General features: G+C 37.6%; 1 protein-coding gene across 1 annotated transcript; it reads left to right on the top strand.

The window, feature by feature from the left end:
* The first annotated feature begins 8990 nt into the window (after window positions 1-8990).
* On the top strand, window positions 8991-12767 carry LOC131677679 (E3 ubiquitin-protein transferase MAEA). The gene is made up of 3 exons (XM_058957625.1): window positions 8991-9332; window positions 10549-11522; window positions 11584-12767. The coding sequence occupies exons 1-3, from the start codon at window positions 9294-9296 to the stop codon at window positions 11753-11755; spliced, it is 1185 nt and encodes a 394-aa protein (XP_058813608.1). The 5' UTR covers window positions 8991-9293; the 3' UTR covers window positions 11756-12767.
* Window positions 12768-22127: the final 9360 nt, after the last annotated feature.

The raw sequence follows: 22127 nt of genomic DNA, 5'->3' as shown, positions 1-22127 counted from the left end.
ATCCGACCGCCTTTTTTGCTAAGAAAATGTTTATTTATCAAATTGAAATATTTTTTTATTGTTATTTTATATTATTTTTATGAAAAATGGTTCATAATTACAAACGAAAGACACAAAAACGTGATGATTATAGTATTCGTCAAGCAATTGCTCCGATGCAAATGGGAATATCATTACGTGCTACTGCTCGTGATTTTAGCATTCCAAGATTGACATTGAACTCCATTTTCTTCATGTTACAATTCAATAACACAACATTCATTGATTTATCATTGAAAAACCATAAAATTTGGGTAATATATGCACTAAATCAACCAAAAACATAGGGGGTCGGGTTTACCCCACCATTTTTGAAAACAGTAAAAATGAACATTTTCGTTAAAAGCTTGTATCTCAAAATATTCCCAAGATCCGAATAAAATGCCATATATGGAAAGTTGCCCAGGAGTCTAACCTTTAATTTGGTATATAAAACGACTTGATACGATGTAAAACGAGCATTTTACAGCCAAAACCATTTACTAGGTCGGATTTACCCCACCTTACCCTAATGTAAACCAAATAACTTGTAAGGTGACAGATCAAAAATTCAAAAAAGTTTTGTGGACCACACCAACACCATGCATACAATGTCTAACCTGCATTTTTTCTTACAACTTTGAGACTGTATTGTGAAAACTTTAAAGTTTTATTAATTTTTAAGAAATTACAGTTTATCTTATGTAACGTGACAGATTTGTTCTGCTATAAAGCAATTCCATCAAGTTTGAAACCAATTAATTCTGATGAAACCTTTTACGTTTCATGTATATGGGAGACTAAGTATTTTTCAATATTAACCCTTGTGAAGGCAAGCTAAAATCCTAACATTAAAGGGCAAGCCGGGCCTCTCAGGCCCGTCTAAATTCAAGCTCCTTTTTGCCGTTCTCATATAGAAAGGTTATGCAATCGGTCGAAATTTCGACTTTTTAACCGAGACCCGCAGGGCCAAATCTCTTATACCATTCGACTCAGTTCGTCGAGATCGTAAAATGACTATGTGTGTGTATGTATGTATGGATATATGTATGTGGCAAATAATCTCACCGATTTTTCTCTGAGGTGGCTGGACCGATTTGTACAAATTTAGTCTCAAATGAAAGGTACAGCCTTCCCATCGGTCGATATTGATTTTTTATTGATCCGACTTTCGGTTCTGGAGTTACGTGTTGAAGAGTACAATCACACAGCGAATTTCCATAGAAACTGATACCACCATGATGTCCAAAAGATGCGATATATATTAAAATATGTGCAACATTACTTGGCTTTGCATGTCTAGATCATTAATGACCCACCGAAGGCACTTCGATCACATTAGCCAGCTATGACGGTTCTTGATGCCCCGGGGGAACTTACCAAGTTCCTAAGATAATGTCATGCCTATTTCTCAGCGAATTCTTTACCGATTTTTACAAACTTGGTTTCAAATGAAAGGTACAGCATTCCAATTGGCTGCTGTTGAATTTCTAATTGATCCGACTTCCGGTTCCGGAAATACAGGATGATGAGTAAGAACACGCAGCAAATCCCGATTTCATGTATAAGGCGATGGATGTAAAAAGGTCAATTTTTTTTTTCCAAAAGGTGAGTACTCGGAAGATCACGGCGACTGTCGATTGGTTCTGAGCTCCATTTCATTTGAACACGACCAATAAATGTTTCTGGGTTGCTATTAATTTCTTCTGATGCATAACCGGAGTACATATTCATATTTTTCTGCATCAGATTTATCGTCGGAAGCAATATCATTCACATCTTCTTCCTCGCTTTGCAAATCAGTTTCGGAATCGTCTGCTGTTGAATTTGCTCGAATTTCTTCCATTTCCACTTCAGATTCTTTGAGAAGATTGAAAACATGGGCATATCGTCTTATAGCCATTTCAATTTTTTGTTGCTTTTAGCTCCTACAATTTTAATAATTACGACAACTATAACACAAAGAATAGACAACAAAAATGAGACAATAACGACAGAGTTAGGTTATTTTGTATCCAAATAATTGTCAAGTAGACCACAGTGGGTGAAATAAAAGTATTTACCCAAAAAAATATGACACACGTCATTATCGTATGCTATTTTTACATTTCTTATTAATGAAATGTATAGAATTCGCTCAAACTTTCAAGATTTTTTTTCTTATAAGAAAAGGTAAAAAGATAAAATCAATCAAAACATGAAAAAAAATCCTGCTAATATGAAGATGAACTCATCAAAATGTTTTTTTTAGATAAATAGTAATGTATAAAACCCGTGGTATTCCTAGTAAATATTGCATGCACACCGGGCCTGCCAGGCCCGGCTTGCCTTTTCGGGCATGTAAAAAATTCAAACATAGCTGCGCATCACTCCATAGATGAAAATTTCACAATTCTTTATTTTTGTTATAGATTTCAAAGCTACTTATCCAAATTTCCATGCCCAAGCTTATACTGCATACACATTTTTTGTAACTAAAAAATTGTAACGTGCCGGGCCTCTGAGACCCGGTTGCCTTTTTGAGGGTTAAACCAGAGTTTTTAATAGTAGAGTTGCGTAAAGAGGATTGGCAACATTGGACCAATCATTGCTCTTTTTTAAATTTTGGCAACCTTTTATTTTTAGTTAAATTTCAAATGACTTAACCCGAACGCTTCAGTTAGAAGTTAACTTTGTGCATTTAAAAATTTAAAATTAAGTGTTTAAAAATCACTACGATAAATAACATCGTATAAAGAATTTAAGCTTTTTCCGGTTCTCAACTGATCCGCAACTAAGAACGAAATGCATTGATTTTTGCGCTTGCCGTCTGATTGGGGTGTGACAAAAAACAGTCGAATTTGCAGCGTAAGATAAATTTGAAACAGGTACATATGTATAAGTGGAATGCACACACAAATTTTTCAAAATTTTAGCTGCACTTTAACTATGAGAAATGCCTTCATATTTCCACTGTCGGTGGAAGATTATTAACACTACCCAAAGCTGTTCCGGTGTTGTTTTTTTGTTAACGAAAGCCTATAAACTGATGATACTATAATCAGAAAGCATTTTTAACTTCAAGCATTCTTCTAAATTTCTTAGTATTTGCCAGCCATAAATATAATTTTCTTATGCAATATTAATACTAAATATAATTTCGAAGCAAAATGCTCTTAAGAAAAAATTTCCGAAATATTTCGATTTTTTTCAACAAAAATATCTAGTAGTGAAAATACGCCCTTTTAATAAATTAATCACAAATACCAAACGCAAAAAACATAACACGTTTAAAATTTAATTGCATCGCAGAGAAAATAACAATAAAAAGTTTTAACATATTTCAATAATTCTTTTAATTTAGAATTTTTATTTCATTTTTTTTCTTTAAATAATTTAGTTATAGAATGTATTTCAAAATGGGTTTTCAATTCAAAATGCTCGTGAAAAATTATCCTTCAACATGCAGACGTTTTCAAGTTATTTTGGATTTTCTTTCGACATAATATCACAGAGAACAGACGTCCATTTTCAGCATTCAACTTGTGTAAAAATCTCTAACGGTTTCGAAGGTAGTTGGGATATCCAAACCAGGTGCGCTACTGTTGTCATGTTTTTTTGTGGCTGAGTTCGACTAAATTGATAGCGGTTATTCCTCTACCCAGTCAAACTAGTCCGGAACCGGTTCGGACTTCCAGTATGAATTCCAGCTCAAATGCATGAACCGATAGAGTCGAAATCAGTTGTTTGCTCTTTTTTAAATTTTGGCAACCTTTTATTTTTAGTTAAATTTCAAATGACTTAACCCGAACGCTTCAGTTAGAAGTTAACTTTGTGCATTTAAAAATTTAAAATTAAGTGTTTAAAAATCACTACGATAAATAACATCGTATAAAGAATTTAAGCTTTTTCCGGTTCTCAACTGATCCGCAACTAAGAACGAAATGCATTGATTTTTGCGCTTGCCGTCTGATTGGGGTGTGACAAAAAACAGTCGAATTTGCAGCGTAAGATAAATTTGAAACAGGTACATATGTATAAGTGGAATGCACACACAAATTTTTCAAAATTTTAGCTGCACTTTAACTATGAGAAATGCCTTCATATTTCCACTGTCGGTGGAAGATTATTAACACTACCCAAAGCTGTTCCGGTGTTTGAAATAGTGCCAAATTTGAATATCAGTGAACATATATTTTTAATAATTGTCATTAAGCGAAATATTAACATTATTTAAATGTTAATATTACATCATTAAATTTTTTCTCATAATTATAATCACATAATAACGATACTCCCCACGCATTCGAGCATTGTTATTCTTCGTGTCCGATAGGTAGACGTTTTGAGTGTTCAATAGGTAGATTTGCTTCAGTCTTTGCGCAACTGTTCTTTATAAACTGTGGGTTAAACAAACAATTTTTATTCAAGAGTGATATTTAAAAAGGGCGTATGAGATCTTGAATGCACTACTTATAATATATATATATATATATATATATATATATATATATATATATATATATATATATATATATATATATATATATATATATATATATATATATATATATATATATATATATATATATATATATATATATATATATATATATATATATATATATATATATATATATATATATATATATATATATATATATATATATATATATATATATATATATATATATATATATATATATATATATATATATATATATATATATATATATATATATATATATATATATATATATATATATATATATATATATATATATATATATATATATATATATATATATATATATATATATATATATATATATATATATATATATATATATATATATATATATATATATATATATATATATATATATATATATATATATATATATATATATATATATATTGTTCGAAAATCGCCATTTGTGCAGCAAACCTATATGATAGCGAGTTCTAGGGAATTAATTTTCTGTGTGAATATTCTTAGGTGAAATTTTTCAAAAATAAATGCAAAAAATGTGAAAATTACAAATACATGGTAAAAAAATGAAATTACCATTACAGAAAAACTATGTTTTTTTGTTAACGAAAGCCTATAAACTGATGATACTATAATCAGAAAGCATTTTTAACTTCAAGCATTCTTCTAAATTTCTTAGTATTTGCCAGCCATAAATATAATTTTCTTATGCAATATTAATACTAAATATAATTTCGAAGCAAAATGCTCTTAAGAAAAAATTTCCGAAATATTTCGATTTTTTTCAACAAAAATATCTAGTAGTGAAAATACGCCCTTTTAATAAATTAATCACAAATACCAAACGCAAAAAACATAACACGTTTAAAATTTAATTGCATCGCAGAGAAAATAACAATAAAAAGTTTTAACATATTTCAATAATTTTTTTAATTTAGAATTTTTAATTCATTTTTTTTCTTTAAAAAATTTAGTTATAGAATGTATTTCAAAATGGATTTTCAATTAAAAATGCTCGTGAAAAATTATCCTTCAACATGCAGATGTTTTCAAGTTATTTTGGATTTTCTTTCGACATAATATCACAGAGAACAGACGTCCATTTTCAGCATTCAACTTGTGTAAAAATCTCTAATGGTTTCGAAGGTAGTTGGGATATCCAAACCAGGTGCGCTACTGTTGTCATGTTTTTTTGCGGCTGAGTTCGACTAAATTGATAGCGGTTATTCCTCTACCCAGTCAAACTAGTCCGGAACCGGTTCGGACTTCCAGTATGAATTCCAGCTCAAATGCATGAACCGATAGAGTCGAAATCAGTTGTTTTCTTTGAGCAAGATTCCATACTGAATCCCTTCAGGATTTCGAACCTGTTCCGGAATGGATTTGACGGATAGTTGGGATAAGTTGGTTTGGCGGCGCTAGTGTTTATCGTATATTAATTCAAATGTTTACACACGTTTTTTAAATATTTTTGTTCGATCATGGATGTCTGTTCTCTGTGATAATGTTACTTTGTGAAATTACGACCTTTTCAAAAGTTATTCACGTTTGTTCATCAAAACCAATATGTTTTTCTAAATAAACATGATTTTTTTCCGGTAATACTCAGTTCCTAGATTAAGGATGATTTGTGTACGATTGTCTTGATATCCTTGCTTCAATGAAAATGCAGAACTGTAACGTGACAGATTCTGATGGTTGTAACGTGACAGATCATTAAGAATACTCCATAAAATCGAAAACAAATTTTTTCTTCAGGAAAACTATATTTCAAACTCTTTCTTGTTTTCTAAGCTTCAACTTAAAATTGTTTTCGTGCAAATTTGGGGGCCAACGGAACAGACTTTTTCTATTTAGTCGGGCAACTTCCAAACTAACTGCGAAAATTGTGTAACGTGACAGACGTATCAAAATGACAATAAAGTGAAAACGGTTCATGATAGAAAAACACTTTCTGTAGAAAAATGTGCGGTGACCTTAATAATGTGCAGTTGTGATAGAATATGGTTTTATTGTTTTTGCTGACTTATTTTATGAAATATGCGTAAAAATGTAACGTGACAGACAGAAGCCTTGACCAAATGTGCTAAAAATGTAAATTGTATTAATCACATACACATACACTTGATGTGAAATTTCTAGAAACAAATTTTTATGTGACAAACTTTTATAATATTGATGTGCGCTACATGAATTTCAATAGTTTTCATATGATATTTATGTGTGACAGATATTTTTTTATGTGCTGCAACAAATTGCGAAAAATTATGTGTGAAATCAATAGATTCAATATAATGAATTTTATCACCATAATAAATATAAATTATACACGAACTTTAACCCATATAGTGCAACGATTCCACATATTGTGTGGATGATACCCTGAACAGGTCGTTAGGCTCTGGAATCATAAGATATTTATTAGGGCAGTGTATCCAGCTTTTTACGTGTCATAGACTTATCCAGCTGCGTTGGTATTGTGCCGTTTTGACGTTTGAATTGGGAGGAAAACAAATCGTTTACACGGCGAAATGGGAGGAAAACAAACCCCTTCTGGGCCTAAAGGGAGGGCGGTAGTATAAAAATAGTAAATCTCAGTGTGAGTATTTTAAACGTCAGATATCTCAATAATGGCGGTCTAAATTGTTCAATTCGTAATACGTTTAATGGCTCTTTTTTGACAATAATCGTTTACGTCAACCGCCCAGTGAAATTAAATCATCCTACGTTAGTCCAATACGTTGGATGTTTATTCAATGAACGCCCGACATCTTCAACTGGGCGTTGCTGTCAAGCTGGCGTAAACGATTATTGTCAAAAAGGGCAATTAAACGTATTACGAACTGAACAATTTAGGCCGCCATTATGGCACGTAAAAAGCTGTACACGGATACGAAAAACTACCAAAAGTTGAGCTCTTTTGACTCAATCTCGGGGTATCGTGGAATAAGATAAAATTAGGTAAACCGTAATAAAGGTAACCACGGCAAAATCACAACTCATTGACAGGTTTTTTATACTCAACCTTGAGTTAAATATACCTAAATTTAAGTTGAATCTACCTTATTTTGAGTATACCTCAAACAACTCAAAAGTACCTTATTCCATTGAAGGCCTCGAGTGAGTCGAATCTCTCTCTTTGTTTTTGACAACACTAATAAGTGCGAAAGCGACGCAAGACTCAAAACTATCTAAATTTAAGTTAAAAGAACTTATTCTGCGGGTTGTTTTGTTTTTCCGTGTATAGAATACATCATCGTCGCGAACAGCTTTAGAAAGGTTCGTAAAAGCGACACTTACCTTATATTCTGATAGGACATATTTTGAAGCTTTCACAAAAAAGCTTCTGTATATCGCAGCTTTTCGTCCAGGCGTGTGAGTGCAATAGATGCATGCACCATATGCACCAACAGAAAACGTCAAATCCAAAAGGTGTGAGTAACGACAGGCGACCATTAATCACGGTGTGAGAATGAAAGGTTGCCGTTTTGGAACTGTTTGTGCCCGCCGTTTTAGATTGGCTGTATACCCCCGGAAAGTAATTTCACGGCATATGCGGCAAATCGAAACGACCTGGCAAATCGTCACACCATCAAGGTACCGTAAATGTTAAATAAATCGGCGAGAACATTTAAAATGGGCCGATAAACAAAACGTAAACAATTCCGGTTAATACTTACTTCAAATGGACACTAACAAAGCTTTATACACACCCTAAATAAGCCGATTCTGAAGCCTGGCTGTTGGTGAAATAATAGATTATCGAAAAGGCACATAAGCAAAATAACTTGTTTTGCTTATGTTCCCTTTCACTTTCCCTCAAAAATTAACGGTTCATATATACCAAACAACAAAACGGAAAAAATTGTTTATGGGCCCTTTTCTTAATGAAAAAGACTATACTTGAAAAGGGACAAAAACATCGCAACACCAAGAAAGGGATCAAAATAAACGTCACATAATCATTTGCTGTAAACAAAAGGGCCCAACCGCACGCACTATAAGGTCTCGCCGAAAAGGGATTATAGGAGAGGGCACAAAACCAGTGCGATAATTCAAAAGAAACCAAAACATTTATCTGCAAAAATCGTTCAAAATACAATTTTTTAAAAAAAATCTGGTATATTATTCGGAAAAAATGGTTAATTTAACACGGCATTGAGTTGTTTGGTCCTTAAATCAAGCTCCTATTCATAAATGGGAATATAAAGTACGAGGTAGTTTTTCAGACACCATTTTCTCAACATGAGCATATCGTATATAATGCCTTATGAAATGTTGACGTCGAAATTACAATTTTTACATTTTCCTGGTAAATCGAAAAATTATTACAACCCAAGTTACGACTGGACTCAAAATGTGTTCACCTCTACTACACTATCTGACCATCAAAACAACAGCAAAAACAAAGAGCGCTGTCAACTTGCAAAGCTCGTCGTCCGTGCGTGCGACTAGAGCGGGTCGTCCCGTTTTCGCCTTCATCCTGCACTCGGTGTCAGAGCGGGATCGGACACTTTTTGTTGTTGTGGCAATCATCAAACGAGAAGTTCGATTGGGAAGAAAATTTTTGTTCAGCAGCGCAGCAAATCAGATTCAATTTTGGAGACATACTCGTACCGTGAAGGTTTACTGGCGAATCGTTTTTTTGTTGCATTTAGAAAAAAAGTTGAAATTTCTCTACATAGATAGTTTGTTAATTAGTCAGAGGTGGAGCAGTTCATTTTTCAAGTACCTAGTACTGCTGATTGGTTGAAAAGCTCGGAGGTTGGTCCTGTTATTTTGGGATACGAATTGGTCCTATCTAATGGCTGAAATAAAGGCCATGGAGCACCCGACGTTGAAGGTAAGCCCAATACTGAGATTGATGGTGTATTGTTCAACAAGATCGAGATTCCGATTGATTTCATTTTCTGTGCCATTGAAGCAGATTACATATAATGGGTGAAAAGTTTAGAAGTAAAATGGGAGATGATCTTTGCTAATTCATACAGTAATGTTGCATTTGCGTCGTAAACATAGTGCTGGAAGTCACCATCGTAGTGAAGTAATTCTTTAGAAAATGGTTTCCATTTTCTCGTTTCTGATGGTTTGTGTGTTATCTTGTTTCTTGTATTTATTGCAAAGATTAGGTATTGTTATGTCATTCGCATTTCACGTAAAATATAAATTATAGCTATAGTTTAAAAATTCTCTTGTTAAACCAACAGGAGTTTACTACGAGCTGTTAAATGTCTGTTTGTATTGGAGATAAATTAGATGGGAGTAATCAAAGATGCCTTCATTGTTGGTGTTTTATACCCCACAGAAACATGAATTTAATAAATTTATAATAAAACATTGAATAGTTCGCAAAGTGCCATGGTACTGCTAGGAAGATTTCTCCTCAATTGTTTATCAAAATGGAGAAACGTCACCAGCAGAATCGTTATTTAAGCCCACCCTGCTATGCATCAGTCGCTCCCTGCTGGACGGTGTCTGGTTTTTATTTTGTTTATCTTTCTACTGCATTTGGTTTTCCTGTTGCTGTGTATTCAACTCAGATTTTCTACATTGCCTGGCGCTGAATAGAAGTTCAATGATAACATGTTTTTGTCATTGGTGTTAGTTTTTGCTTCCTTTGCACATTCTTTTGATATTTATCTAATTGCAAGTTATTACTTTATATTCCCTACATGAACCTTTTCTTCCGGTTTCGCTATGTCTACTCCACAACAAAGGCAAGTTCTTACCCTGTAGTCCTATGTTTTCAGAGTCGCTAGCATGAGTGTGTTAAACAGCTGTTCACAGTTTTGTGTTACTTCTACTAGTTGAACGTGACATTGCTAAACGACATTCTATAGATATCGACTACAACAGCTCACCTTGAGTCTGTCATGTGCGAGTTTGTGTGTGTGCTGTGTATCTGTGTGAAGCATTCGGATGACTGAAATCGATGACATCAGCGTAATACTGCCGGTCTGTTTGAAGTGTGACGTAAATAAACCAGACTAGATAAACAACGGTTTTTCGAATATCTTGTCTGCCATACCAAATAATATTGTTTTTTCACTCCCGACCAGGTGCCATACGAAATACTGAACAAAAAATTTCGCATTGCCCAGAAAACTCTGGACCGCGAGTTGAGCCAGATCCAGAATGCTGCTTCGGAGCTGGAGAAGGGCCTGTCCGAGGGTTCTGCCGGTTCAGAAATCTCACGACTGCTAGGTGGCGTCGTCGAGCGGCTGCACATGCTGAAACGAAAAGCCGAGGAGAGCATTTCGGAGGAACTGTCGGCGGGACTGGTTTGCAAGCGCCGTCTGGAGCATTTGAAGCAAAACGTCAATCCACCGATGGACACGGATACGACGGAATTACAGGTGGCCGCTACCAATCAGTGGAAGAAAGTTCGTCTGGATCGCATGATTGTGGAGCATTTCCTCCGGCTGGGATATTACGATACGGCAGAACGGTTAGCCGTCCGCAGCGGGATCCGAGATCTCACCAATTTGGACATATTTCAAATCACCCGCGAGGTTGAACGTGACCTAGCCAATCGCAGCACCGCCAAGTGCATCATCTGGTGCAACGACAACAAATCCAAGCTGAAAAAGATCAATTCCACGATTGAGTTTCAGCTGCGGGTACAGGAATTCGTCGAGCTGATTCGCGAAGACAAACGCCTGATGGCGGTGAAGCACGCTCAGAAGTATTTTCCCGCTTTTGAACACGAACAATTGAAGGAAATCCGCCAGTGTATGGCCCTGCTCGCTTTCCCCGTCAACACTGAAATCGAGCCGTACAAAACCCTTTTTGAGCCGCAACGCTGGAGTGACCTGGTGTTGCATTTTCGCCTGGAAAACTACCGACTGTTTCAACTGCCGGCGCAGTCCGTGTTGAGTGTGGCCGTCCAGGCCGGCATTTCTGCCCTCAAGACCCCGCAGTGCTACTCGACCACGTCGAAGAACATGAACTGCCCGGTCTGCCAGAAAAACATTAACGAGATTGCCGATAACCTGCCGTTCTCGCACTGCGCCCAGAGCAGACTGATTTGCAGGTAAGCATCACCAGCTCAAGTTTAAAAATGAGTACAATTCATAAAATTTTCATTCTTCCAGAATCACCGGCAAACCGTTGAACGAGCATAACCTACCAATGATGCTGCCGAACGGACAGATCTTCGGCCAGCAGGCAATCGAGCAGATGCGCCGCGAGAACGACATTCTCGTGTGCCCGAAAACGAATGACACCTTCCGTTCGCCGAAGATCGAGAAGGTTTTCGTCATGTAGTAGAGCGATCGCAATCGGCGAGCCGAGTACGGTATTATACCATTTACTATTGCTACTACAGCATACTGTAAAATTTAACTTCTAACAAACAAAAACCAGTTCCCCGGTCCTATTCAAGGTGACCCTCTCGTTTTGGTTTGGGAACAAAAATTGCATTGAAAACGTTAAGGCAGTTGCGCAAGAATTTTATTTCTCAATATTTTTGGTTGTTGATCAATTTTTTAACGAACTTTCGTAGCGGACGAATCGGTACAGAAAATGAGCGATTCGGATTTTTCTTTTAATGTACACGTAATATAGCAATAGCGTACATATATCAACATATATATACATACATACATAAATACTTAGATGATAGAAAGTAAAATAAGACGTGGATCAGCCGGCTGAAGGCCGCCAAACTGGTGCACGGTGAGTGCAAACGTTTCAATACCAAAAACATGCCATTTGTTTGACGTGACCTCTCATTCTGATGCCTCTGTAGCATTGTGGAATTTGCAACTCTTCGGTGTTACGAATGAGAATTATTCTATATATATATTTTTTTAAATTTGTTATCAGTTCACATCAATCACAGTCTAATTTGCTGATATGTTTAAAAAATACATAATTACATGGTAAATTCGAGAATTGTTTCAAAATTCCGTGGCTTTCAATTGATATTACTGAAGATAATGAACAAAATCAGGTCTGAATAAAAATAAAAATTGAACTCAAATTACGATTCTCGAAGGGGTTTATATTTTTTTTTCGTTTTCGAAGATTGAATTTCTTATTCGCCGGAAGCAGCATTTGCAATATGGGCTCTATTCCAAAACAAAAAGCAAGTAGTGCTATTGGAAGGTTTGTATAGCAATCCACTAACTAAAACCATTAGCCATCAGTGATTTATTGCCCTACGAGTAGACCCAGGATGTATTAGAACCGAGAAATCCTTATTCAGACTTCGATTGCGAAATTGGTAACCCAAAAAAAAGAACAATATAGATTTTTATCTTTATATCGTAAACTAGTTTGAAGTACTGTTATTTTCCTGTGTAGAATAAGAAAAGAAAATTCCTTAGTTACCTTAATCCGCTGTACTTCGGTTTCTGTGCGGAGAACGGGTTATTTACGTGATTTTTGAATTTTTTTCTGTCAACGATAATAGAATTATGACAAAAAGTATTTTCCGGGGGGTGGGCGTAGCGTATTGGTAAATCGATTGCCTTGTACGCGGCGCACCTGGGTTCGAGTCCCGACCCCGCACATAGGGTTAGAAATTTTTCATAAGAGATTTTTCTAACCCGAAGAGGCGAATGACCTTAAGGTTAAAACCTCTATAATCGAAATAAAAAAAAAAGTATTTTCCGATTAACATGTAAAGGATGCTGCGATTCAAGCTTTAAACTCGTTTTTCTCGAAATCAATAAATTGTTACTTAGTCCGGTCTGACTTAACACCGACCATTTAGGCTTCTCATCAAATTCGCAAACCAACTGCCTAAGCCACATCGCCTCTCGGCAGCCTCCATGGACGCAGGCCGGTAGCTGCGGGTTGCCGTGTTGGCCCCCCGCCAAAGGTGCCAACCTTAGAGGGATATAGATCTGCTTTATAAAATGAGGATAAAAAGTGAGTCTATAATTCATATTTTGATAAACTATCGAGTTAGCTCACTTCACATTAACCCTTAAATGCACAATGTTGTTTTAAAACAATATCCTGAAAATCTAAAAATTATCGTAGTAACGTAATATAGCTGTGAGACATAATTTTCACAAAATTCTAAAAAAAATTGATTTGAGCATTTGAAGGTTAATATTTTTGATATGAAAAATAAAAGTTATACCGCACCGACAAACGGACATGACAACTGGAAGGATTTCGGTATAAATTATTGGCAAATAATTTAAACCAGGTAACTGGCATCTCTATCTCTACATACAGAGTTTGACAATAGGCAACATCGTTTTTCAACCGATCGATGGGGGTCAGTTTGACAACGTCAAAATTGCTTAAAATGTCATCAACAAACAATAGTAGCAGTAAACAAAAGAAAACAATGAACACTAACTGATTTGATGTAAACTAAAGTGCTCCTCGTTCGTATTAAAATTAATTTCGTTCATTTTGTTACAAGCAAGTACCCGGGCCCCGTGGTGGTGGAGGAACGCTATGTGGGAAGCTGAGCTGCAAGCAACCGGGCGGGTCATAGGTGGTGGATAATGCTTAATCGAGATAGCAACTAGTTGTGATTCGCGACCCGAACCAGCAGCGGGGGCTGACTGCGAGTGTGGTAGGACGAGGTAGTGGGCCCTATACGTTCTAGGCCTAAATACCACATGCCCTAAAGCAGCCCTGACAAGGCGAGCCAGCGCCGCCTTTAAATAAGCGCTTAGCCCAAATCCCTCTCCTCCCGTTATCCTTCCTTCCTTCTGCGGCTGTTCGCCCATCCAAATATGGAAGCTGTTCTTCAATGTCAGCTTCTTTCACCGAACAGCCTAGATAAGCCGTGTAGTGTCGGTAAGGTTGTTTCAACCGGCTAAGTATTACACTAGTGACTACCTGTTCCAGTGGTAAAAATCTACCAAACAGGGAACCCCAATTCTATAGTGTCATGCGACCCGTGCTATGGGTAAAATTGTTGAGGGGGTTTAAAACATTCTCAATGGCGAACGGAGCCTGGGAAGAGTTGGGCGAACTCCCCAGTATGCTGCATTACGCAGCGGAACGTTCACTCTACACACCGAAGTTTTTTCACCGATGATCCACTTAATTTTGCCGAATTTTTGTTGGCTGGGGGTTTGCTGAGACTCTCGGCTGATGGTAGTTCGGTGAAGTTTTGTTGAGTTTCGATTATCAAATTTCGATGTGTACAGATGAACCTGCCCAGAGGCCGTGTGGTATCTGGCCTAGAATTGAGCCACTGGAGTCCTGCTCCCATGTCGTAGGAGGCGACTGAAAGTAGGAGACCCTAAGTCAAGGTGTAGTTTCGTACCGAGGACTTAATGACTGGAGGGTCTAAAATATGCCAGTCGCGCACGGGGCATTTTGGGTTTTGCCCTTACTGTGTTATGCGAATCTCTATTTTGGAAAGTTACTTAACACTGCCTTAAGCTTTGGAACGGATAATCGATCATCACATCAGAAACGTTAGTTTAGTTGAATATCCACTGCACAAAATGCAACATGCATATCAGTGTGGGAAATCCACGATCACTCTGCTTCACGATGTTGTTTACAACATTGAGAAAACCTTCTCGCTCAAGCAATCTAGCTTGGGTGTATTCCTAGATATTGAGGGTGCTTTTGACAATGTGTCCTTCCAGTCTATTCTGGAAGCGACGCGCGGTCATGGGATACCTGCATGTATCTCAGGTTGGATAAACGCAATGCTTAGTAACCGCATACTTCGCTCGTCACTGCGACAGGCTGAGATACGGAAGTTGAGTATTTGCGGTTGTCCTCAGGGCGGCGTTTTGTCACCTTTGTTATGGAAGTAGCTGACGGCTTGTTGAAGAAACTCAATGAGCTAGGATTTCCAACCTACGGGTTTGCTGACGATTACCAAATACTAATTACTGGATTTTGCATCGGAACAATCTTTGACTTAATGCAACAGGCATTAAGAGCTGTCGAACAGTGGTGTCGACAAGTTAAACTATCAGTTAACCCAAGCAAAACTTCAATGGTTCTTTTCACGAAGAAGCGAATAACAACCGGGGTTCGTCCCTTGCAGTTCTTTGATTCTGAGCTACTGTGTGCAGATCAAGTCAAATACGTTGGAGTCACATTGGATTCCAAACTGAATTGGTCTGCTCACATTGAGTTCAGAGTCAAGAAAGCGTGCATGGCCTTCGGGCAGTGCAGACGAACTTTTGGAAAGACCTGGGGCCTCAAACCTAAATACATCTATTGGATTTACACGACAATTGTACGTCCAATACTGTCATACGGATGCCTTGTGTGGTGGTAGAGGGGAGAGGTGGTGACAGTCCAGTCAAAGCTAAACCATCTGCAAAGAATGGCGCTCATGGCGTTGATTGGTGCTTTCACCACGACTCCGACTGCTGCTCTTGAGGCACTTCTAAATATCAAACCATTAGCCATACACTTAAAACAAGAAGCACTATCATGTGCATACAGACTGCAGGTTACTGGGCTTTGGGACAGTCATCATGTTGATCTTGCTACCAGTCACACCCGATAGTGGTCACAAATGGTTACATGGGTTAAAGATATTCTTCTTCTCCCAGCGATATTACACTCACTTGTAGTTTTCGTTACAGGACATTCCATGTGAAGATTCCCTCTCGAGAGGAGTGGTTGTCTGGCTTTATGGAAAGACAACAACAAACGCAAGTGGTCTGTCTCCGATAGTCAGGCTGCAATCAAGGCCCTTAGCTCAGACAAATCCCGGTCCAAGCTAGTGATCGCGTGCCGAACCCAAATCGAAGAACTAAGCATTGTCAACACTATCTACCTTGTCTGGGTGCCCGGACATTGCGGTATTACTGGAAATGAATGAGCTGACGAATTGGCCAGGGCAGGTTCAGCGATTGACTTCGTTGGTCCTGAGCCCGCGCTGCCAATTTCGACAAGTTGAATAAGGGAACAAATACGGTCCTGGGCGTCGTCCGAGCACCGCAATTATTGGAGAAATATATAAACATGTCGCCAAACAAAGGCGTTTCTAGAACAACCATGCCCAGTGGTTTCTTACATTTTTCGAAGCTCCACTGCGGCATGCTGACCAGGGCTTTAACCGGTCACTGCAAACTCAATTATCACATGGCAACTATTCAGCGCGCTGAGTCTTTTTCATGTGATCTTTGTGAATCCGACTACGGAACCTCATATCATCTGATATGCAACTGTCCAGCGGTAGCGCAATTGCGATTTCGAGTCTTCAGCCGGCCTTATATAGACGAAACCATGTTTGGACGACTGAAACTCAGAGACATACTAAAGTTTCTTATCCAATGTGGTAAAGAGCTTTAGGCTTATTCGCAGGCAAGTTGAACTACTTGTGAGTTTAACTTACCTGTTGTTTATTTTTGTTTTGTGCTGTTATTTTTCCCACCCTTCCAATTCTACTTCCCCACACATCCTTGTCCTTTCCTTACGCTCAGGAAATGATGAGAACACACGGCAAGGCACAAATCCCCGACTATGTACGGGGAACGTGCTATTCGAGCCAATATATTCTGATTCCTGATACAAGCAAAGTTCTTATGTTGGCTACGAAAATATGACGTCACGTCACCCTCTTGATTTAAACTGAATTGCGTTGGAACAGTAGCTCCATCTGTATAATGAATTACACATCATCCAGATTCCATGGGAAATTTTTTTTTTCAACCGAAGTACTGCCAACAATATCCACACCGCTTGTCAACTGCAAGATAGTAGATGAAAGGTAGGAGAAATGTTGCAGTTGTTAAATTTAAAGAGCGAAATAGAAAAATTGCTTATATCACGTCACGTCACAACCCATGTCCGCTTGCTAGAGCGAGTTACAAAATTTTGCGTCGACTCTTTAATAATATCTTGTCAAATTTGAAAATACAGTGTCATGTCGGTTTGTCGGTGGTTATACTGGTCATTGCTCCATTGGAACAAAATCATTAACGAACGACATGTCAATATGCTTAATACCGAGCACCTCAGACTACACTACAACTACAAACCATATTCCAAATGTGAGCTTCTTCCTTTAGCTCTAGTTCACTCACAAGTGTTTAGAAGTTTCTATGATGAAATATATGGAAAATCGGAAATTAAAAATCAAAATGCAATAGAAACTCCCACAGTTACTTTGCATACTTGAAAACTTCAGGTAGTGTAGCTTTTTTAATTACGAATAACTTTGTCGAAAGTTGCATAATGAGTTACCGGACAAAGTCGGATCAATTTGTAGTCTTCTGCAATATTGATCCTTTCATCTTCAGCTATATATCTGAGGATTTTAGGATACATAAGATGATGCTGTCATTTTATATTGAATTTATTGGTTCCATTGCCGATATTTCATATATTTTTACATGCAAACTTAAAAATTCTTGTGAGTAAAGCAGAAGCATTAGAACAAGTTTGTATTTGGAATGGGGCTTCTGGAGCCAATTACCAGTCGATTGAGCGGTGTTCCGAGAAAAAGTCAATTTTTGTGCCGGTCTAGTGTGTATTGAAGCCCGCATGATAGTGTTGACTAATAGGAAGGAATAGGAATCTCTGACAACAGACACTCCCTCTGGCTCAATGGAGGTCGATTTGAATATTTTTAAATTATTATTCACCTAATACAAAAGGCCCCTGAAAGGTCTACTTCCGAACCGAATGTAACCCATTTAACATCATCGATATATCGCGTAACCTAACTAAACAATACTCGGTCGTGTACGAAGAAATAGCTTGTCTAAATACCCGCCTGGACAGTAGAGATTGATGGTGCAGTTTCCAAAAGGGGACTTAATTGTGAAATTTAGGGTTGGCTCCTTCCAGAACCCTTTGCCTCAGTCAGTGAAAATTCTGGTTCGCAAGCAAATGCGTTCAGCATAAATCGAGGAGTATAAGAACTTATTTTCAATTAGTCTCATTATGAGCCTTTCACCGATCTACTCTTCCAAGCTTTCTTTTGAACGGGGCTCGTCTACCTGCTCGCTGTTTGTGCCTCAAGGTATGCCGTCATTGCGAACAATTGGGTCATACAGCTACCCAATGTAGAAACGCAGAAACCACGACTAATTTCTACGCTCCCTTGTCAACTAAAGAGCGAGAGTTTGACAATCTCATTGAACGAACATGTTCTAATGTGCCTATAAATGTTCGAAAAAAGAATATCATTTCCTCTCCTAAGCTGCCTTATAAAGGCATGAGAGTGTCCTTTGATGGGTGCTATTACAAAACCGAAGTAAGTGGCTCCTCGTATCGGAAACCAACAAGTATTTCCTCATGGGACATCAACGAATTTAAGTGTCCCTATATTTCACCCCCACGATTTTCCTGGGTTTAACACGAAGTATTTGGTTAACTTCCGACGTAGATCTTCCACAATTTTAACATTATTCGCCAGGGACGAATTAATCCTGGGTACCAGACATTGAAGTTGTCGGTTATCAAGTCCTAATTAAAGGCAAACATTGTTCCTCTTTACAGCGCACCTCAGCTGGTTCAAGAAGACTTCAACTCCCATGGTATACCATAGGGTCGTCTTCACGTTGATAACCGATCTATCTTACTGCACGACAATTTTAATATGGTCATGACTACTCCACCACCGCGGCCAAGAGTGTTGGATTTACCGTTGTACTCTACCTCAATTAGTGTGCCTATTGATTGGAACTGCTACACGTCCACTTTATTCGAAACAATCGAATCAAAATAAGAAATTCACCCGGTGGAAGCATACAAGGTTTTAACTGGTTTGCTTATCGACACTGCGAAAAAACGAGATCCGGCGCAAACAGCAGCTGACGGTCTCCTACTTTGTGGTGGGTAGAGAGCACTCAGAATTATACATGAAAAGGTCCTATAAAGCCTTTTTGATTGTCGGATCGTCCGATTTTTTCCGAATATATGCTATGTTTGAAACGCAAATGAAAAACTTAATAATCGCTGAAAAATCGGTTATTGGCACCGGTTTGACGATAGATTAATGAGAAAAATAATGTTTCATCTGGTGGCTAGGTTCTACGTTGTGTATTGTACTCAACCGAATGCACCAAGAGTCCTTTTTCGGTGAAAACAACATTCCATATAGATCTATACTGAAACAAGTGATGGAATGAAAATACTTTATTTAATCGAAATAACAACATTAATTTATCTGACAGCAAAGATGCTCGCGCTAAGCATTGTAGTGCGCATATCACTGTAGCGTTCGTTAGATGATGACAGCTATGCATCGCTTCTATGCTAATTATTATGACGTTACAGTTCAAAAGATGCTCTCCATTCGATGGAGCATGGAAATCACTCCTTGCATTTTCTGGGGAAAACATGGGAGTTTCTTAGATCTTTATCTGAAAAATCATATCAGATTACCTTAGTTTGAATTCTCCATTCCGGGTAATGAGAAGGCGGAACTTAGATTAGAATGGTAATAAGAAAAGGCGAACAGTTAGGCATTAGAACGTGATATTCATGAAAAATCGCGTAGCTTCAACGAGTTTTTCATTATTTCTTGGAAGTTCAGGAATCCCAAAGGCACAAACAAGCCTTGGTTCAAGAGGATGGATAAGGCTCGTGACTTCATTCGGATGATATCTCGGGTCATGATTGGACATTGATTGTACGTTGGATGAGCATCTCCGGTGTAGTAGGGTCGTTGAGAGTGGTCTCTGCGCTTATGGTGACGATTATCGCAACATTAAAAATGTTGTCCGGTCGTGCGCCTAGTGCCCTAGCGCCAGACCGCCGTTAAACGAATCTCTTCGGCCTCGTTACAGTCCGAGATGTGCTAGCTCTCCCTATATGTCTCTCATATACAGATTTTTAAACACAATAGATAGCCAAATTTAGTTACCTCTTCTCATTTGGTTGATATGCATAAAAGAGTTCTCAGTGGATCCAAGGAGGGCGGTCGGGTTCATGTCCTGTAGTATTTTTCCGTTTGCCAAAAAACTGCAAGTTTAATTTCTTCTTTTCCCTAACATTGTTGTCCGCCCTCTCTTCACTTTCTCTGATACGGTCTCTGCTACTGTGATGTTGAAATAAATTCCTCTTGTGTATATCTTTTACCTTCCTTACAATAAGCCTAATAGTGTATTTCCTTGTTTCAATTTTTAATCAAATAATAGTTCGTGCTAAAAAATAACAATTTGTTTATCTAGTCTTTAAAAATATTTCTAACTGCATCCTTTAGTCTGAATAAAAATGCACTAATATTTTTCTGCTTATCGATCTGAATTCCTTGTTTAAAGATATAGATGTGTTAAAATGTATTCCCCTTAGTATTACTAAAAATAAGTTTAAATTTTGATCAAAACCTAATTATTATACCATAATTTCAAGAAATTTAAATTGTAAGCACAGAGAACAGACATCCATGATCGAACAAAAATATTTAAAAAACGTGTGTAATCATTTGAATTAATACCTATACGATAAACACTAGCGCTGCCAAACCAACTTATCCCAGCTATCCGTCAAATCCATTCTGGAACCGGTTCGAAATCCTGAATGGATTCACTATGGAATCTTGCTTAAAGAAAACAACCGATTCCGACTCTATCTGTTCATGCATTTGAGCTGGTATTCATATTGGAAGTCCGAACCGGTTCCGGACTAGTTTGACTGGGTAGAGGAATAATCGCTGTCAATTCAGTCGAACTCAGCCACTAAAAAACATGACAACAGTAGCGCACCTGGTTTGGATATCCCAACTACCTTCGAAACCGTTAGAGATATTTACACAAGTTGACTGCTGAAGACTGCTGTTCTCTGTGCTATTATGTTCGAGTGGGTACCCAGTAAAGTTCAGCCGGAAATGAACTGAAATTCTGGCTAGTTCCAGTTCGCACTCCGGCTCCAGTGACACAACCGATTCTAACTAGAATCGGTTGTGTCACTGGAGCCGGTATACGAACTGGAACCAGCCGGAATTCCGGTTCATTCTCGGCTGAGATTAACTGGGTAGTACCACTTACTGAAAAAAATCTCATCTTTATTGAACACCCGTTACTCGTTAGCGCTACCTAGGGCAGAAATTGAATCTATTTGGTTTTTCACAGGCTAGCTCTTGATCTTCTGAACAAGTTTTCCAAACAGTTTCCCTTTACATGATTGAGATCCCGAGATATTTGAACAGAATGTTGTTCTGTAGAACTGTACATACCGCTTTACATGGTTTTAACTTCTTATTTTATTGTTGCACTTGAGGTATGTCGGTGTATAAAAGGATTATATCTTGCCCAGAACATGTTATCTGAGGAATATGAGGTGGTTTGGCATTGATTAATGACTTTGCATCAACATGATTACGAAAATTATCAAAGTGTAGTACAAAGTACCACAGCGTGAGTGCTCGAGGGTTAAAGGAAATAATCTGAGTGTTTGAGTGGAAAAATTTTCCTGATATCAAGGTAGAAATTCCCCGAAGGAATTCATATTGCGACAGGAGCTTTCATATATGAAGATTGGTGGTTCACAGAGTGACATCATGTAGCTGATTTATGAAGCATCTGATTTACCTTAACCTATGTTGTCCTATTATATTAACTCCATGTTTAATGTATGTTTCCAGTAATTGGAGGCGTTCGGATACGTGTCGAGAATTTATTTACTTGATACCCAAGGCCGACTCAGTAGGGGAACATGGGGAGACGACCAGTTTTTCAGTCAAACCTGCGTAAATCTCTGAAAAAGTTTTCAATCCTTCAAAACTCATTAAAAC

Source organism: Topomyia yanbarensis, chromosome 1 (assembly GCF_030247195.1).
Source record: "Topomyia yanbarensis strain Yona2022 chromosome 1, ASM3024719v1, whole genome shotgun sequence".
NCBI lineage: Eukaryota > Metazoa > Arthropoda > Insecta > Diptera > Culicidae > Topomyia > Topomyia yanbarensis.
This window is presented reverse-complemented; position numbering and strand designations above follow the sequence as displayed.